General features: G+C 44.0%; 1 protein-coding gene across 3 annotated transcripts in view; it reads left to right on the top strand.

The window, feature by feature from the left end:
• The first annotated feature begins 636 nt into the window (after positions 1 to 636).
• The window catches only part of nol4la (nucleolar protein 4-like a), a 34380-nt gene continuing 19305 nt past the window's right edge, over positions 637 to 15711 (top strand). Inside the window, exons 1-2 of one of the 3 annotated variants that reach the window (XM_005731600.1) lie at positions 637 to 1328; positions 14989 to 15144. In XM_005731600.1, coding sequence (XP_005731657.1) covers positions 987 to 1328; positions 14989 to 15144 — 498 coding nt within the window. In that variant the 5' untranslated portion in view covers positions 637 to 986. Of the gene's footprint in view, positions 1329 to 9318; positions 9424 to 10245; positions 10435 to 14988; positions 15145 to 15711 lie in introns of those variants that run through there. The other 2 variants (XM_005731601.1, XM_005731602.1) reach the window with 2 other exon arrangements.

Below are 15711 nucleotides of genomic sequence, written 5' to 3' on the forward strand. Positions count from 1 at the left end.
TTTCTTTCTTTTTATTGTTTTTGAAGATTTGATCGTGAATATAAATAATGTTCTTAAGCTGACTTCCAAAACATACATTGATATTTTATTCAGATTTAACGCCCATTAAAAAAAAACAAAAAAACGAAAAAAAGCACTTTATACATTATTGGAATCTCACTCTGCGTAAAGTATTTCCTATTTAAAATCCTTCATCGGTGTTTTTTTTAAAGAATGATTTCTGCCTCCACCCTCTTCCACCCTCCGTGTCTCCAAATCGGACATTTTCTCTGCGGCTGGGCAACATAAAGCTACTTGTAAACCGCAGGCTTTGCAGCAAATTACCAGTGTAATGCAGATTTGAGTGTGTGTTGTTTTTTCCCCCTTTACGTGGTAGAAAAAGCCCACAATGCAAAAGCTAATCCCATTCAAACAGGTGTTAGGAGCAGAAACAGTCCCAGGTGGCGCATGTTGATCGGATGCATGGCCATACAGGGGTACACTCTGAGCATCTTTGCGCTTTTTTCGAGGGGTTGAGCAACCCGCATCCGAAAATAGTGTTGTCTGTTAAAAAGTAGGTCGATAGGAACTGAGAGAGACGTTTGTTTCCACGCTTTTGTCTGTGTTCTTTGTTGTTTAGCGAGGACTGTGGGCTTTTTTTTTCATAGCCTACCCTTGTGTGGAGCGTTTTACGCACAGGTGGGAGATACCCGCTCAGCATAGGACAGCCCCCCTTTCTGCTCCTCAGCGGATGATGTGAGGAAGTGACATTTTTCACCGCTGCGGTTCGGGACAGCACTGCTCCTCTGCAAACAGGTGTGCTGCTGTCCGGGTCAGTTTGACTGAGAAGCCACAGAGAGGTAGCGTCCCCAAACCTGAACCGAGCCTCCTGGACGCGGGACAGCGGGGACCAGAGGAGAAAGACATCCACCCGTTCAAGTCTGTTCTTTATTAGCCTGGGCTGTTTGAACGGTTTCAGACAGAGAGAGAGAGGGAGAGGGGGAGCAATGGCAACGAAAAAGGCGTGCGTGGAGGCACCCAAAAGGAGCCGGAGTCCGGTCGTTTTGGAGGCGGAGATGTTCAGTGAATTTCAGGACTGGTGTCTCCGGACTTATGGAGACTCCGGTAAAACAAAGACCGTCACCCGGCGAAAATACAACAAAATCATGCAGACACTGTTGCAGAACGACGAGTCGGATGGCGTTTATGTCGACAACAGCCACATCAACGCCAAATTCAAATTCTGGGTGAAGTCTAAAGGATTTCAGGTCGGGACCAACGTTTTGGGAGAGCACAACAAGAAAGGAGCTCCAGGGAAACCCGTTTTATACGTCCCGGTCAAGTCAACGGTAAAGTGTGTGTGTGTGTGTGTGTGTGTGTGCGTGCGTGTGCATGCTTGTGCATATGTGTGTGTGGCACAGAGAGGGAACGTGCGTGTACATGAGCATGAGGTGTCCCGTCGCCGCCTATAAGTTATCATTATATCAGGGTGCACACATGCACCTGTCACACGGATAAAACGCCAACTTGAAATGTTTTGTCGTCCCGTCTCGCCCTCATCCCTGCCGATGAAGCTTCACTTTGTCCACATCCCAACCAGAACAGCCCTACTGTCATCCCTTGCTGCCATAGCAACGCCGGTGCCTCCTGGCAATCGCATTTGAAAAAAAAAAAAAAAAAAACAGGGAGTCGAGGCTATCAAGCAAAAGCATCTCACCAGCGAGGTTTAAGTCCTGTCAGCGCTGCCGGGTGCAAAGCACGAGATAATTTACTTACTGACAGCATTTTGCGTGAACCTTGCAGTTCGGGTCTCGTGTAGCCCGGTATGGTGATGCTGTGCGCGCACACGTGGATGCAGCGGCATGTTGGTGGGTCTGTGTCAGGTTGCTCTGGTGTTACCAGCTGAGAAGCTGCAGAAGCTTCTTCTTCTTCTTTTTTTTTTTAAATCCAAACTTAAGATGATCACGTTCAGCGTTTTTTCATGCCGAGAAGCTCAGCAGGTTTCATTGTCAGCGATTCATCAAAGGACACACGCACTCACTGTCCCATCTAAACCAAGAAGCACGCGCTGTGTCCGTGCGTCGACCTGGCTGATTTTTCTTTCTTCGGGAGGGCAAAGATAGGCTTCTAAAGTACTGAAAGAGGGGGCATTGTAACGAAATGGCACGGCGTGGCAAACAGCCCGAGTGTTTAGTCCCCACTTTTCATTGTCCTGGGCAGGATGCGGATCGGCTAACAGGCATTCGTTGCTCTGGCAACACCTGTGCAGCCCAGGACAGCCCGCCTCTGCCGCATTTTATTCTGTAGTCTACGATCCGACGTTAAGCCCTGTAAGCTCGTCTAAGATTATCTTCAAGAGAAACTCACTGCAGGTAATTTCCACATTTTAGCGGAGAGTATAAGCGGTGCGTAATTGGTGACCACGTGAGGGGCTGTGGCGGAAACAAAAGGGTCTGCTCTGGGCTGATAGCGACATACGCCCACAGTTAGTACTCAGACTTCACTTCTCCGTTCTCCTGGATGATGTGTGGCGATGTTTCGCTTGTAAAATGGAAGTCAGGTCAGTGAAGCTGCAGGTGCTTCAAGGGTTAAGTTTTATTAGGCCTATTTGTCGGACTGGCCAGATAAACATGTGCATGATGAACTGTCAGCCAGTGCCCCAGCAGCTTTTCCTGCACGCGGAAAACAAACACGCTGGCTGTGCTCACGCGCGCGCGCCCATGTCTATGTATGGTGTTTGGGCCTGCTGTGCCAGCACGGAGACAACCACCATTTTAAATAAGCGCCTTCAGGAATAATCTCCCCCACCCGGCCTGCTGGGACAGAGTCTCTCCGGACCTCAAAGAGCAGAAACACATTTCCTGCGAACAAACCGGAGAAGATTCTGGCTCCAGTCAGAGACAGAGTCCTTTGACTTTTAGCTGAATAGCACTGATCCCTCTACAGGTGTTTTACCTGTGTGAATGGACGATTTAGACTACAAAACTCCTCTAATCTCGGCTCAATATTGTGTTTCCCCCCTGAGCAGGAGGGCAGGTGTGATCTGACTCCGCAGGTGCAGATGGTGCCTGAAATGTGATGTTGATGAGCTTTTGTCTGTTTTTTTTTTTTTTTGGCCATTTCTAGTTGATAACAGTTTAATATATTGATCAATATAACCTGATCAGCTTTTAAAAAAAATCCATGTGAAAAGCAGATGAGCTGAAATAAAATCTGAACAAGGCCTTAAAAGTGTGGTTCTTTTTAAAAACAGGGTACCTTAACGTTTACTGGAGAGGAGTGTGCACACTTTTGTAGCTAATATCAGAAGGCAGGGGGAAACCTCCCCCTGACTCAGCTGCACTTGGGAAATTTAAACAACAAACAAAACATCAGCCAACAAAAGCTGCTTCTGATGATGAGTCAGAAGCCACAAATCAACCAATTCATGTGCATGTGACTGCTATAGAAAGCCCGATTTTTGATTCAGCTGGTCTTCGTGGGCTTTATAAATAGGCTGTCCAGTGCCACTGGAAAAGGAACACGCACACACATGTACAAACACGCACACACAATGGTCAGTGCCTGCTCGCAGGGCTGCAGGGCCGGGGACGTATCTCTGGAGCGCGAGCACTGGAAGCCCCTCTGCAGCTGCTCCCAGGGTGTGCCAAGTTTCTGTGTGGGAGCAGGCATGGGGCTAAATGACGGGAGGCTGGGTGGGGGTAGGGATGGTTGGTGGCTGATGTGCAGACAGAGAAGGTCTCTTCTGTGTGTCAGCGAAGCATACAAGGCGGCTTCAGTGTGTGGCAGGACAGAAAGACTGGGCACAGTAGCACAGACTCAGCGCTGATGCCTCTTTTCAAGCCGGGACACAGAATTATTTTCTGTCCTCCTGCTCCTGTTGTCTCGCCCTCTTTCTGCACATCTCAGAGCCCTGCAACTGCTCGGAGAATCCAGCAGCCCTCAGTGTGGAGATGCAACCTCGTTTAGCTCTCATTATGTCCTGATTAGAGGACGCTACAGAGGAGGAGGGGGATAGGACCAGAAACAGACACAGAGATGCACCACAGAATTTTACACAAAATGAGCACAAGCCTCTTCCCGAGTGAAGAAACGGGGCTTAATCGCCCTGTGCATTTCCTTTCAGCTGACATGAGCATTGTACTGAAGAAAATTTTTGAAAAACTGCGAGCTGTTGCTTTTTGTTGCCATGCCTACTGAAAGCTGTAAATATCTCTGTTCATGTCTCACGGCTTTGGTGGACATGCTCTCACACAGAGACACACAGAAGTACTTCACATGAAAGGGGCTCGAACTGTGCGCACAGGACATGCTGGCACAGACTGTGAACCAGACAAAATAAGCTTGTGTAAGTGTTCATTTAAGCCCATTTAACCGTTTAATAGACAAAAGAGAAACAAACGATGTAAAAACTAAGAGCCTATCAGCAGAAATCAGCATCTAAACAAGCAGAAAACAGTGAAACGTCATCATAGTCAGGATTGTTCTTTCTTTCTTTTTTTTGGTCCAAAGCAGTTGACTTCTGATCAATAAAGCTACAGATTATTGTCTGTCAATCAGCCTTTTCACCTTTTCTTTTAAAGAATTGAATACTTGTCTTTGTTTTTCTGCTTTGGGCTTCTTAAATGTGAGAATTTCCTGCTTTTGTTCTTATTCCACTCATGTCGAGCTTTGCGCTGATAAAAGAAAGAATTTAAAGGGACACAACCTCGAGCCCCTTTCAAGATCTTCTGACATTTTATTGACAAAATCCCACATCAATCAATAGCTGACAATGACAATAAACATTAGTTACAGCCACAAAGTGACAGCACATGATCAAAGGAAGACATGATTACCACAGAAAGAGGTTTTCAGACTGAAGAACTGAATGAAGCTTTATTTCCTAAAATAAGGGTTTGTCTCGGGACGTCCCCACATTGTTAGTCCTTATCCATGTCTCGGAAAATGGGCACTAAATGTTTGCTCCTCGCCCACGTCAGATGGGATGAGGAACATCATCATTATTATCTGATTAATTAGTCCGCGTTTCCCCTGAGAGCCCGTCTTTTGTGGATGGGCCACAGAGTCAAAAGAATACTGGCCCTATTATTCAGCAGCATTTGCATTAATGCTATTTTTTGCATAGCGAGTCTCCAGCGCTTTTGTCCAGCCTTTTTTGTTTCATCCTTCTCTGGCAGCGCCTATTAGGAGCAACACATGGGCTCATGCTCGTGGGTTCAAATGGCAAAAGGCTCAGCAGCCCAAACAAGAATCAACGCAGTTGTTCACATCTCGTTCTTCATCAGAGCTGCAGAGAAATTACCCAAGCACCTCTAATAGTGATTGACCTGTTCCTTTTATTTATTTATTTATTTTAAAGGTTTTAAAGTGGCTGTTTACCCCCAAATCAAATATCATTATTTGTCCTCTGGCCTGTTTTGTTATTTATCCATCTAGAATGTTTTAGAGTCATCTACCCAGTATTGGAGATATCGAACAGTATAGATGTCTGCCTTGTCTTGAATACAATGAAAGGAAATGGCTCTGTGGTGGCTCTGTGGTGTTCAAACAGTTTGAATATATATATATAAAACCAACAGCAATGTCTCTTTTCAGAAATCACAACCTGGTGACTAAGAAAAATCAAAAAAACAATTAAAAAAAATCAACAAACCTTTGTGAGGTGGGCAGTTTCATTTTGGGACTACTTTCATTGTACTAAACTATCCCCACCAATCGTATCACTGCGCACTGATAACAGGCTCCTGCTTGTGACAGGAAGTGCAACATGTTCTCATCCCTGGGTGTAATATAATGCATTTTTGTCACATGTCACCCTGGGTCTTATTATTAAAAACAAGGTGTCCACGGAAATATTGGCAGAAAAGACACACAAAGTCTGCAATAGGAGGGTGGGAGCAGTCTCATAAGTCATTAGGAGACTGGGCTTCTTGTCGTATCGGGTCCTTTCTGTTTTGCACTTCTTCCTTTTTTTTACTTGGTGATTGTTGTTCTGTTTTTCACAGCCTTTAACTTTCACTTTGACTCACAGGTTATGTTTAGAGACTGGAAACTACTTGGTTACATTGAGTAAAAGATCCAAGTTCGGGGTAAAATGCATCTTTGCATGTTGAAAAATGACTAAATCGGAACACAAACGTCCAAGGGCACCCTGTGTATTGAATGCCCATTAGCTGGCTGCAAACATCCTATTGTTTGTGGGTGCAGTTCGAAAGAAAATAGTTCCTATATGAAACTGTTGGCTCAAACTAAGAGACAGGGAAGAAGTCCGAACAGGAGATTTTTGTAAATAAAAAAAGATTTATTGCAAATAAACTAACAAAACACAAAGACCAAAGATGGTTGGTAGAAGGTGGAAGCAGGAGAGAGATCCTGGGACAGATTTTATCACTCCAGGAAGGCCTAGGCATTAGCTGCAATAGCTGACAACCCTCCGAGCATTTCATGTCACTGTTCTTTCCTGTTGGAGCGCCAAACGAGACGTCACAACTGCTGGCATGGTGCACTTTAGTGACATTTTGATTGTTGTGCACCAGGCTGGAGGCATTTCTATGATATATCAATCAGATGACGGGGAGGGAAATTGCTTGAACGTTTAGAAAAGATAACAAGGAAAAAAAGGAAGATTATAGTTATGGTGTCATAATGTGAACCAGAAATGACGAATGCATCAGCTGTAAACCTGCTTAAGTCAACTGTTGTACAAGATAGTCAAAGGGCTTTCACACTGGGTCATAATTTCTGGGAAGAGACGTTGCTGCTGAGTGTTTCGATTCCCATTTAGTACCGTTATAGCCAAGGAAACGCAGATCGTCTGCATGTATAAAATAACACAACAGGAGCTGAGGTGATTCTTCTTTTAGCAGCTGAGCATTTGAACTTCCGAGCCCATGCTTTGCTCCTAAGAGGGGCTGAACAAAAAAAACTGCCCTCAAAGCTGGAGATGTGTCTCATTGGGGTCTTCTTTGTTAAACAGGAGTCAATTAAAGATCCATAAAGAGTATATTTATGGCAGCATTTGTTCATGTGGTCATCTCAGACTTTGCTGCGTTACTGTGACTTACTGTAAACGGGTGACGAAATCCATACTGTGCGCGAGCGTGTGTGCTCGTACAAAGAGGGGGTCGCTGATCGCATGCTCTGTGTTTCCTCCCTTCAGCACCCTCTCTGTTGCCATGGAGAGACCGTTCTTTGCTTTCCCATAGGAGGAGAAATTAACACCATTTTTAACTGGCCCAGGGGCCTCCCCCCTGTGTGGGAGATAGTCTGAGTTGTGCTCCGCGCACACACACAGCCTTAAAGACGGCAATAATCTCCCTACCACACCGTTGCTGTCATTTTTAATACCTTTGCAAGGCCAACGTTTAACGAACTGGGACAGCATGATAATAGCCTGAAAACGGTTAAATGGACTCTGGGATGTGATGATGTATGTGCGAGTCATTTACATACCATTTTAAGTCAGTGACTGAAACGTCAACAGTGCCAGTCTGCTGGGGGCCAGAGGGACCGTCTGTGTCTCCGGCTCGGTGGGATATTGGGGATGTCACACACTCTATCAAATAATGTTCATCATGGGAGCAGCCGAGAGGGACGAGCACACACCGAGACACACACACACCCACACACACGGAGACGTCGGACAGAGGGGTTGAGCTCGGTGCACCTAATGTGGATTTAATGACGGGCCTTTATGAAATGAAGCAGGCAGGAGAGGATGATAGTGAAAAGAAAAGAAATAGAAGGGGAGGGGGGCGTTTTATATTATAAAAATGGGGACAGTGTTGAGGTAAGAGTTTCTTTTATCCCAGTTTTTTTCCATGACAAACCTTTGTCTTGCGGTGTTGTCCCCATGACACACATACAGGCGCAGGAGGAACAAGGATTGGCCCATTTATGTACCCATTAGCCAGCTGATAGATTTACAGAGGGGAGATGGGACTTTAAAAGATGACCTGTTGTCACATCTGCCTTGAGATCATCTGAGTCATGAGTACTGTTGACACAGCCATCTCCCTGTGTTCTGGGTGTACACACACATGTAAACAGACACACACATAAAAGCACCTGAGCACATATCCCTGCACCATCAATTCACGCTACTAATTGTGCAACAATCCTGCAAAATAGAAGTTGCATTTCACTTTAAATGGGACCTATTATGCAGTTCCCTTTTTTGCCTGTCGCTAAAGTGGATTTCCTTTTTAAATAATGAGTTTTAAATAAGGAGGTCAGCGTATGTGCAACCATCCCGTGAGCCTAAAAGCTTATAACACTCAGGTTTAACACACCTGCTGTTTACACTGTAATATTCTGCTTGAGAGGGGCAGCCAATTAGAAGAAAGATGACTTAAAAGGAGTGGAGAGGCAAAAGCTGCAATTCTTCTGGTGGCCACTTGAGGCTTAATTCCAACAGTGAGTCAATATGCATAGACTTCAATGTTAAAACCATGTTTACAGCCTGGTGAAAAATATTTTGGACTTTGTGGATAGTTATCCCTATTTTTAAGAAAAAAAGTCAGGCAGTTGGAGAGTCATAAGCCTTAAAAATAGGGGCTGTTTGGCTGTTTTAACAGGTTTTAGCTAAGTTTACTCACCAAATAGGACCTCTGAACCTCCTTTTTGTGCCTTTGGCGCCTTTTGAAGCATTTTAATCAAATTATAAATCTAATAGTATGACTTAGTGTGCAGTGTATACAATCCTCAAAGTCTCTTTTTGTATTTTATTAGTCTGTTGAATTAGCACCCCACCATTTTATCCAAGCAAGGTCACTTTTCGCTCAGAAAAACAACATGGTGGTTGCCAAAGTGATAACATGAGAGAAGAGAAAACAGTGGAGATCATCACAGCAGCTACATCTGTCTTTTATCTACAGTCTATTGTCTCAGGCAGTGGTTAAACCCAGCGACACCAGGACCCGGACTGAGAATAAGGCTTATTTTAAACTGTGAATCATGCAAAGCTGCACAGAGCTGGAAACCTGCAGGTTCACTTTAATTAGATTTCTGATTTTCAGATTTCGGCCTGTCCCACTCGTGTTTATCTGGTCGGCCATGGAGCTAATTTCTTGTGTGATACATCTCTTCTATCTTTGGCGGCCTGTCTTTGTGACCCAGCTGCTTCCCCTGAACCTCCCCCCACCTCCTCCTCTCTTCCTCCTCCTCCTGACCTGCCTGTGTGCAGGACTGCTCCTCTCTCCCCTCGGCGACTCTCGGCTACAGTTGGTGTGTGCGTGTGTGTGTGCGTGTGTATGTGTGCGCGCGACTGCCAGCGGGGGTGGGGGCAGTCGACTCAACCCCTCCAGTCTCCTAGCAACAGAGCGGTTTGGTGCGGGACAGGGGGAGGCGCAGGGGATGGGGGCTGGTTGTACAGTGACTGGGGAGAGCAAAGTCCTATGGGATTACAAAGATGGAGGGAAGGAGGAAAGGCGAAGAAGGAGGGTGAGAGTTTTGCTGTGTTGTTGCCGATTAGGGATGCTGACATGTCTCCTTTGCGCTTTAGAGCGGCATGTTGCTGAAGAGACCAAATATCTACAGCTCTGCTCAACAGCTGTTCTCCTCAGAGATGCTTCAGCTCTGCCCGGTAGACATATATACTGCGCTTAAACACACACTGAGAGCAGGCTGTGGTTAGAGGTGAATGTTTAACTCTCTGTTGACTAAGAAAAACCCAACTCATTGACGCAGGGAAGCCCCGAGAAGGGGCCTTCATGAAGCAGGAAATGCACTTTTAGCTCAGTGCTCTCACCAAAAACTGTATATAAAAGAGAGCTACAGCCACTGTGGGATCCTTTGGTTTCTGAAGCCCAGCTTTGAAGCCTCAGTTTTAGTACTTCGGCCAACGTTATGTTGTTTTTTAAAACTCGAATGAGACACATTTGGGGAAGAAGGTGGAGTGCGCCGTTATCAGCTTGGTTAGTAATTAAACAGCTATAAACTGTAGGGATGCAAAACAGAGACGCAGATGCCTGCTAATAAACACTAAACAGCATAAAAAAAAGAAAAAAAAATCCAGCTTAACTCACCAAACTGGAGCACAGACTTCTTGGAATGGCTTTGGGGAAAATAAATCATAGAGGAGGCCAGATTATTTGACATATAAAGGCATCAACACCACAAAGATGGTAAACAAGTCCAGTTCAGGGATTTAGGTTAGTAGAGGTGACGCTGAGCAGGCTGATAAAACTGTCCGCAGCACTCACTAATCAAACTTTACGTTTAACCTCCTGACTACCAGCAATGCAAATTTGTCCTCTGTAGAGCACCTTTCTAAACCTGAATATCTCCCATGCACTGCATACTACAGAATTGCCTCCTTTTGGTATCTACAGAGGACATTTAGGGCTTTCCAATGATACCAAATGTGAAGGGGTGGAGCTTTGGGAACTTTAGTTTTTTCATTAAGGAACATGGCAGCCACCGCTGCAAGCACATTTTATGGGAAGAAGAAAAGTAAGTGCATAAAACTTCTTATTGAGCAATTTTTAGCTATAAATGTTGTTAACATATTTTAAATAAGTCTCTTAATAACACATTAAAACATAGTATGCTTAATTCTAACTTCATTTTAGTATAGTACTGAAGTGTTTAAAAAATGTCCTCCATAGTGGACATTTGTAGTCATTTCCTCCATTTTGTTCTGTTTTTTAAATGACCAGAAAAGGAGTCCTTTTTAGAAGCAGAAAGAAATTTATTGCAGTTTGATGAGGGAAACCCAGATCTTGAGTTGTCTGATGAAGAAGATCATAGGGAATAAGCCCTTGAAGAAGAAAGAAGGAGGAGCATCAGGGATGGTACTCAGACCTGAACTTGCTGTCATTAAGTGGTTGGACAGTTGTCATGGCATCCTCTGCCTATGGCAATCAACCTCAGGACAGATGCACAAGATGGTCTAAGAAAAACAAAAGGTTTGTCCATGTGCCAAGTCCACTGCCAATTTCTGAGTACACTACCAATATAGGTGACGTGGACCTTGTTGCCGAATGTTGAGTTTCTACAGGATGGTCTCTCGCACTCAGAAATTGACAGTATGTGCAGTTTTCTACTTTTTGATCTGGCAATCACCAACTCGTGGCTTCAGTATAGCAATGACTTGCAGTTTTGGGGGAAGAAACCACTACAGTTCCTTGAGTTCAAACTTGTCCTTGGTGAAGAGTTGAAGCAAATGTTTGCCATCAAAGTTCATTTTTACACGTTTGGCCTTCCAATGTCCTCTGCAGTGGACATGTGATATCTAAAAAATGTAAACTTTTTTTCCCAAAAAATTATTTCAGTCTTCTAATTACCTTACAAACATTGGGGGATTTAAATTTTTTTTTGATTGGACAACATTTTTTTTCCTGGTAGTCATGCAGGAGATATAAAAACAGTTACCTTACTTTATTTGTTATAAACTCAGTAATAGAACTGTGTAGACGCTTTGATACCAGGCTGTAAACTGGTTTATTTCGTTTTACCATGGGTCTGTTTGAAGGTTGAAACCAGCCTCAAGTGGCCACTACAGGAACTGCAGTTTTTATGTTGATTTCATTTATTCATTAATCTATTTTTTACCTTTTAACATTTAGTAGTTAAAGTTACTTTCAGCAGCTCTATTATTCGCAACAGCTCATCAAAGTGGATATCCCTGCAGGTCTCAGCCAGCAGATTATTTTTTTTTATCAAGTAATCTCTTTTTCCTCCTTCTGCCTAAATTTTGGCGTTTTGGCTGTCACCGTTTTGGTTCTTTGAAATCAGAGGTGATGACGAGGGCTGACGTAGTCCTGCCATCTAGCACAGCCGCTTTATTTCCCATTTGGACTCTAATGGACACCACTTTTTACAAGATGAACATTCACAGAACCTTAAACACGGGAAAGAATTAATAAACTTAAACTAAGCAACAGCCGAGATCATAGATCAAATGAGGAGTCATTTATTTATTTTTTAATACATGAGTCGCCCCCTGGTGGCCATTAGAAAGAATGTGTTTCACTTTGCAGACGATGTATTTTTGACATACAGTTGCCTAGTTTTTCATGATGAGGCTGACAGCACAGGCCCCCAGGTACAGTTTCTTACTTATCTATTTTTATATATAGACAGATAGACTTAATGTATGGGAGTATTAAGTAAATTGCGACATTACAGTCGCTTTAAAATAGACACACTTTCAATAACAACAACAAAAGCTTGGAAAGTAAAAAGTAGAATATTTCAATAAAAGTGAAGAAACAAATAAAACTAGCCCAACATATAATTTAAAATAAACACAACAAAATAATAATGTCTCCATATTTATTTAACAAGTTTAACAAACAGATCAGAAAGAGAGAAAATAATAGATGCAAAAAATAAACAAACAAACAAATGTTGGTTATGTTTCAGGCTCATGCAGCAGGTCTGACTGTGATGATCTGCAATATTTTCTGCGTGTGATTCTTTCAGGTCAGAGAAAACGCTCCCAGCAGAATATCCGGTGAGTGCTGTGGATATTTTGCAGTAGCAGAATTCAGTGCAGGATGCAGCAGTGGTGTGGGTGCACTGCACACCCCACAGTTGTGTGAGATTATCCAAATCCAGCGTGAATGGGCCGACACCATTGTCCCAAACAGCAGCAGCAGCAGCAGCAGCTTCAGTGGTGGCGGTGGCGGTGGTGGTGGTGATGTCACCAGGGGAAAGATGATGATACCTCCAAGTGCGATAGATTACAGCTGTGATGATGAGGCGGAGGATCGCTATTATTTCATTTATTATCATTACATTTAGCCCATGCTGACAGGGGAGAGTGGAGGGAGAGAGAAAGAGAGGGAGAGGAGGGCCGGATTAAAACAAACCCGCTCTGTGAGCTGGTTTTAGTTGCCATGGCAACGATCATTACCTCGCACTTGGGAGAGCAGGAGCAAGGAGAGAGAGGATGAGGAGGAGGGGAGACGGGACGGAGGTATGGGATGAAGAGATGCAAGCAGGAGAGAGGACGCAGTTGGGGGAAAACAAAAAAAAAAAGAAGAAAAAAAAGGAAATGTCAGATCCCAGGAAGTGTGCAGAAATGTCACAGGAGAGAGAGAGGAGGAGGAGGAGGTGGGGTGTGCGGGGGAGTGTGATTCCTCGATGCCAGGGGGACAACTTTTTGAACTCGGGACCCTCCTCTCACTCAAACACGAAAAGATCACTCCCCAGCTAGAACCCAATCTCCAGGAAATGTCAGAGAGCCCGTCTCGTATTTGCCTGGAAGAGGTGGAGAAAAAAAAAACTAATTAAACGTCCAGATCCATTTGTTCCATTTTACGCTCGCTGGAGGACTTTGCGTTCAAAAATATCAGCAGGTGCTCGGCTGTAACGACAAAATCTGGTGAAAATGCAAAGTGTTGAGTGTTCTGTATGAAGGTGCTGTTTAGAGGGGAAGATAAGGAGGAAGGGGTGGGGGTGTAGGTGGGGGGTGGGGGGGAAGGAGAGGAAAGCCCCATGTGGTGCTGCGGATGGAGGCCGTTGTCCTGGCGATCCTACTTCTATGGTTTGTCACATGACCCTTTGCCCAGCACACCTGCCCGAGAGAAATCAGTGGCAGTTTCTATGGCGACAGGGTCAGCAGTACGGGAGGCAGGATGGCTGCCAGAGGTGGTGGTAGGAGGGACTGTTGGTCTTGTACAGTGTTATTTTTAAACATAGCAGAGATGAGGTGATGGTTGCAGACCCAGCCGGGGCCCAAACTTCTCCACCTAACGGAGACATTTAAAGACTGCAGGAGGTGAGCTGGACAGGGTTTTTTTTATTTTTAAACTGGGGACAGAAAGCAAGTCAGAGTGGGCCCATCAGAAATCTGAAATAAATAGCAAACCAACGTGCTTTACAAAATAGAATATTTGTAGGTTTGAATGATTTTTCTTTACTTACAGTTATGTGGGAAAATAAGTAAAATCTGAAATGAAAATCCATTAAGTGCTATTGCACATATTTCATAAGCCCATCTTTTTACAAACAGCCTATGTATCGCATTAAAACATAAAAACCCATGTATGCACACAATTTTATAGCCAACTTACCTAATTTATTATTTATTCAAACTATGACAAGAAGGAAAAATCCTTTTAATCCCAGTTTTCACCTTTGCTCAAAGCTTCCCACCCATGCTCATTAAATTAAATTCCTATGAATATTCTTTGCCAAAGCCCGACGACACTTCAAAAACATTTTAATTGTTCTGATGGTTTTAATTGTGGGCAGACCTCCTGCCTCCATAACCGTTTATTAGGAGACGTGGCTGCCTCGTTAACGATATCTTGGCTAAATTAAAGCACAGGATTTAACCCCGTAGCGATGGAGATGGCAGTGACTTAAAATCAGTGTCTCGCACCTCCTTTGTTCTAAGTTCAGCTTTGCGAGGACTTAGAAAGTAGAGAATGTACTGAACTTTAAACTTTATGGATCTACTGTATAGGCGTCAGACCCGCCTTTTCTCCAACAATATCCATAATTGGTTGCTTTCATGCAAGAACTCAAATTTATGGTGGGCCCTAGGTCGGCCTATCAAATTTCAGGCGGTGTAGAACCAACCAAGTATCCCTGTTCATAGCCACACCTCTGCACACTTCCAGCTTTGTAGAAGACTCTACAGAAGGAATGGGGCTGTATGGCAGTTCATAAATGTAAATTTCTTGGGGTAAACATGCTTTGGCCAGCAATTCTCATCATGTGCTGTGTTTTCAAAAGTGTGGATGGTTCATCTGAGGATGTAGATGGGCCAAATGCTGATATCCATACTCACAGACTTTCAGCATCCTTCCTAAATCCACGAGGGCTCAGGCATGTCCCGCTATTAAACTGTCAAGTGCATTTTGAAGACTTGAAACACCTTTTTCTGTGACGTTAAACACAAGGGTGCAGTGCAGCTCTAGTTGTCCCTTGGACGATGCTCAAATCATTCTGTCGTTCATTTAAGTTCCTTGTGTGCCGTGAAGACAGTAAAATGTAAAATAAGAAGTCCTGAAGCTTGACTACATAATAAACTCCTGTCTCTCTGTGTTTTAGTGTTCTGATGGAAATTCAACCCAGGAGAACTCCTCCCTGAAGCGCGTAGCCGTGGTTGAAGACTTCTTTGACATAATCTACGCCATGCATGTGGAGATGGGCGCCGATCCCGGCAGAGCACCCAAACATGCAGGCCAAAAGAAGACCTACAAAGCGGTGAGTAAACACAACCAGGTGCCTGCAAGGTGCAAGTAATCATGCTGCTCCTTGCTGATAGTGTGTGGGCTGACAGTAACAGCAGCCAAATATTATATGAAGTCAATATAAACTCGGCAGTATTAACATCATATTTTATTTCCTCTTGTCTCCTCCGTTTCCTTACGACGAGCAGTAGTGCTGCTGCCTGTGGTGGGAAACAGGAGGGTGAGCATATTCAGCTCAGAAAAATGAGAGGTTGTTCACATGTTGAAGTTTGCAAGCTCCCAAAAATGTAATTAACAGAAATATGTTTATAAGACTCACCGTGCTTATCTTTAGAAGTATTATAAAAGCTATAAAGACAAAGTGCAGCTGAGACCAATTTAAGTGTGTTTAGTTTTTATTTTAAATATTTGGTCAGTGAGTTTTGGATTATTCAAATTTTGACCACCAACATCAACAAAATTCATCCTCTGGGGAAAAATTATGCTGAGACATGCAACATTCCTTTCACTAGCTGTAACAGGAGTAATAGATTACATCTTCCAACATGTCCTGGAGCTGAAAGATCCCACGTCAACGAGC

The sequence above is a fragment of the Pundamilia nyererei genome, unplaced genomic scaffold (assembly GCF_000239375.1).
Source record: "Pundamilia nyererei isolate P.nyererei 1_Seehausen unplaced genomic scaffold, PunNye1.0 scaffold00044, whole genome shotgun sequence".
Taxonomy (NCBI): domain Eukaryota; kingdom Metazoa; phylum Chordata; class Actinopteri; order Cichliformes; family Cichlidae; genus Pundamilia; species Pundamilia nyererei.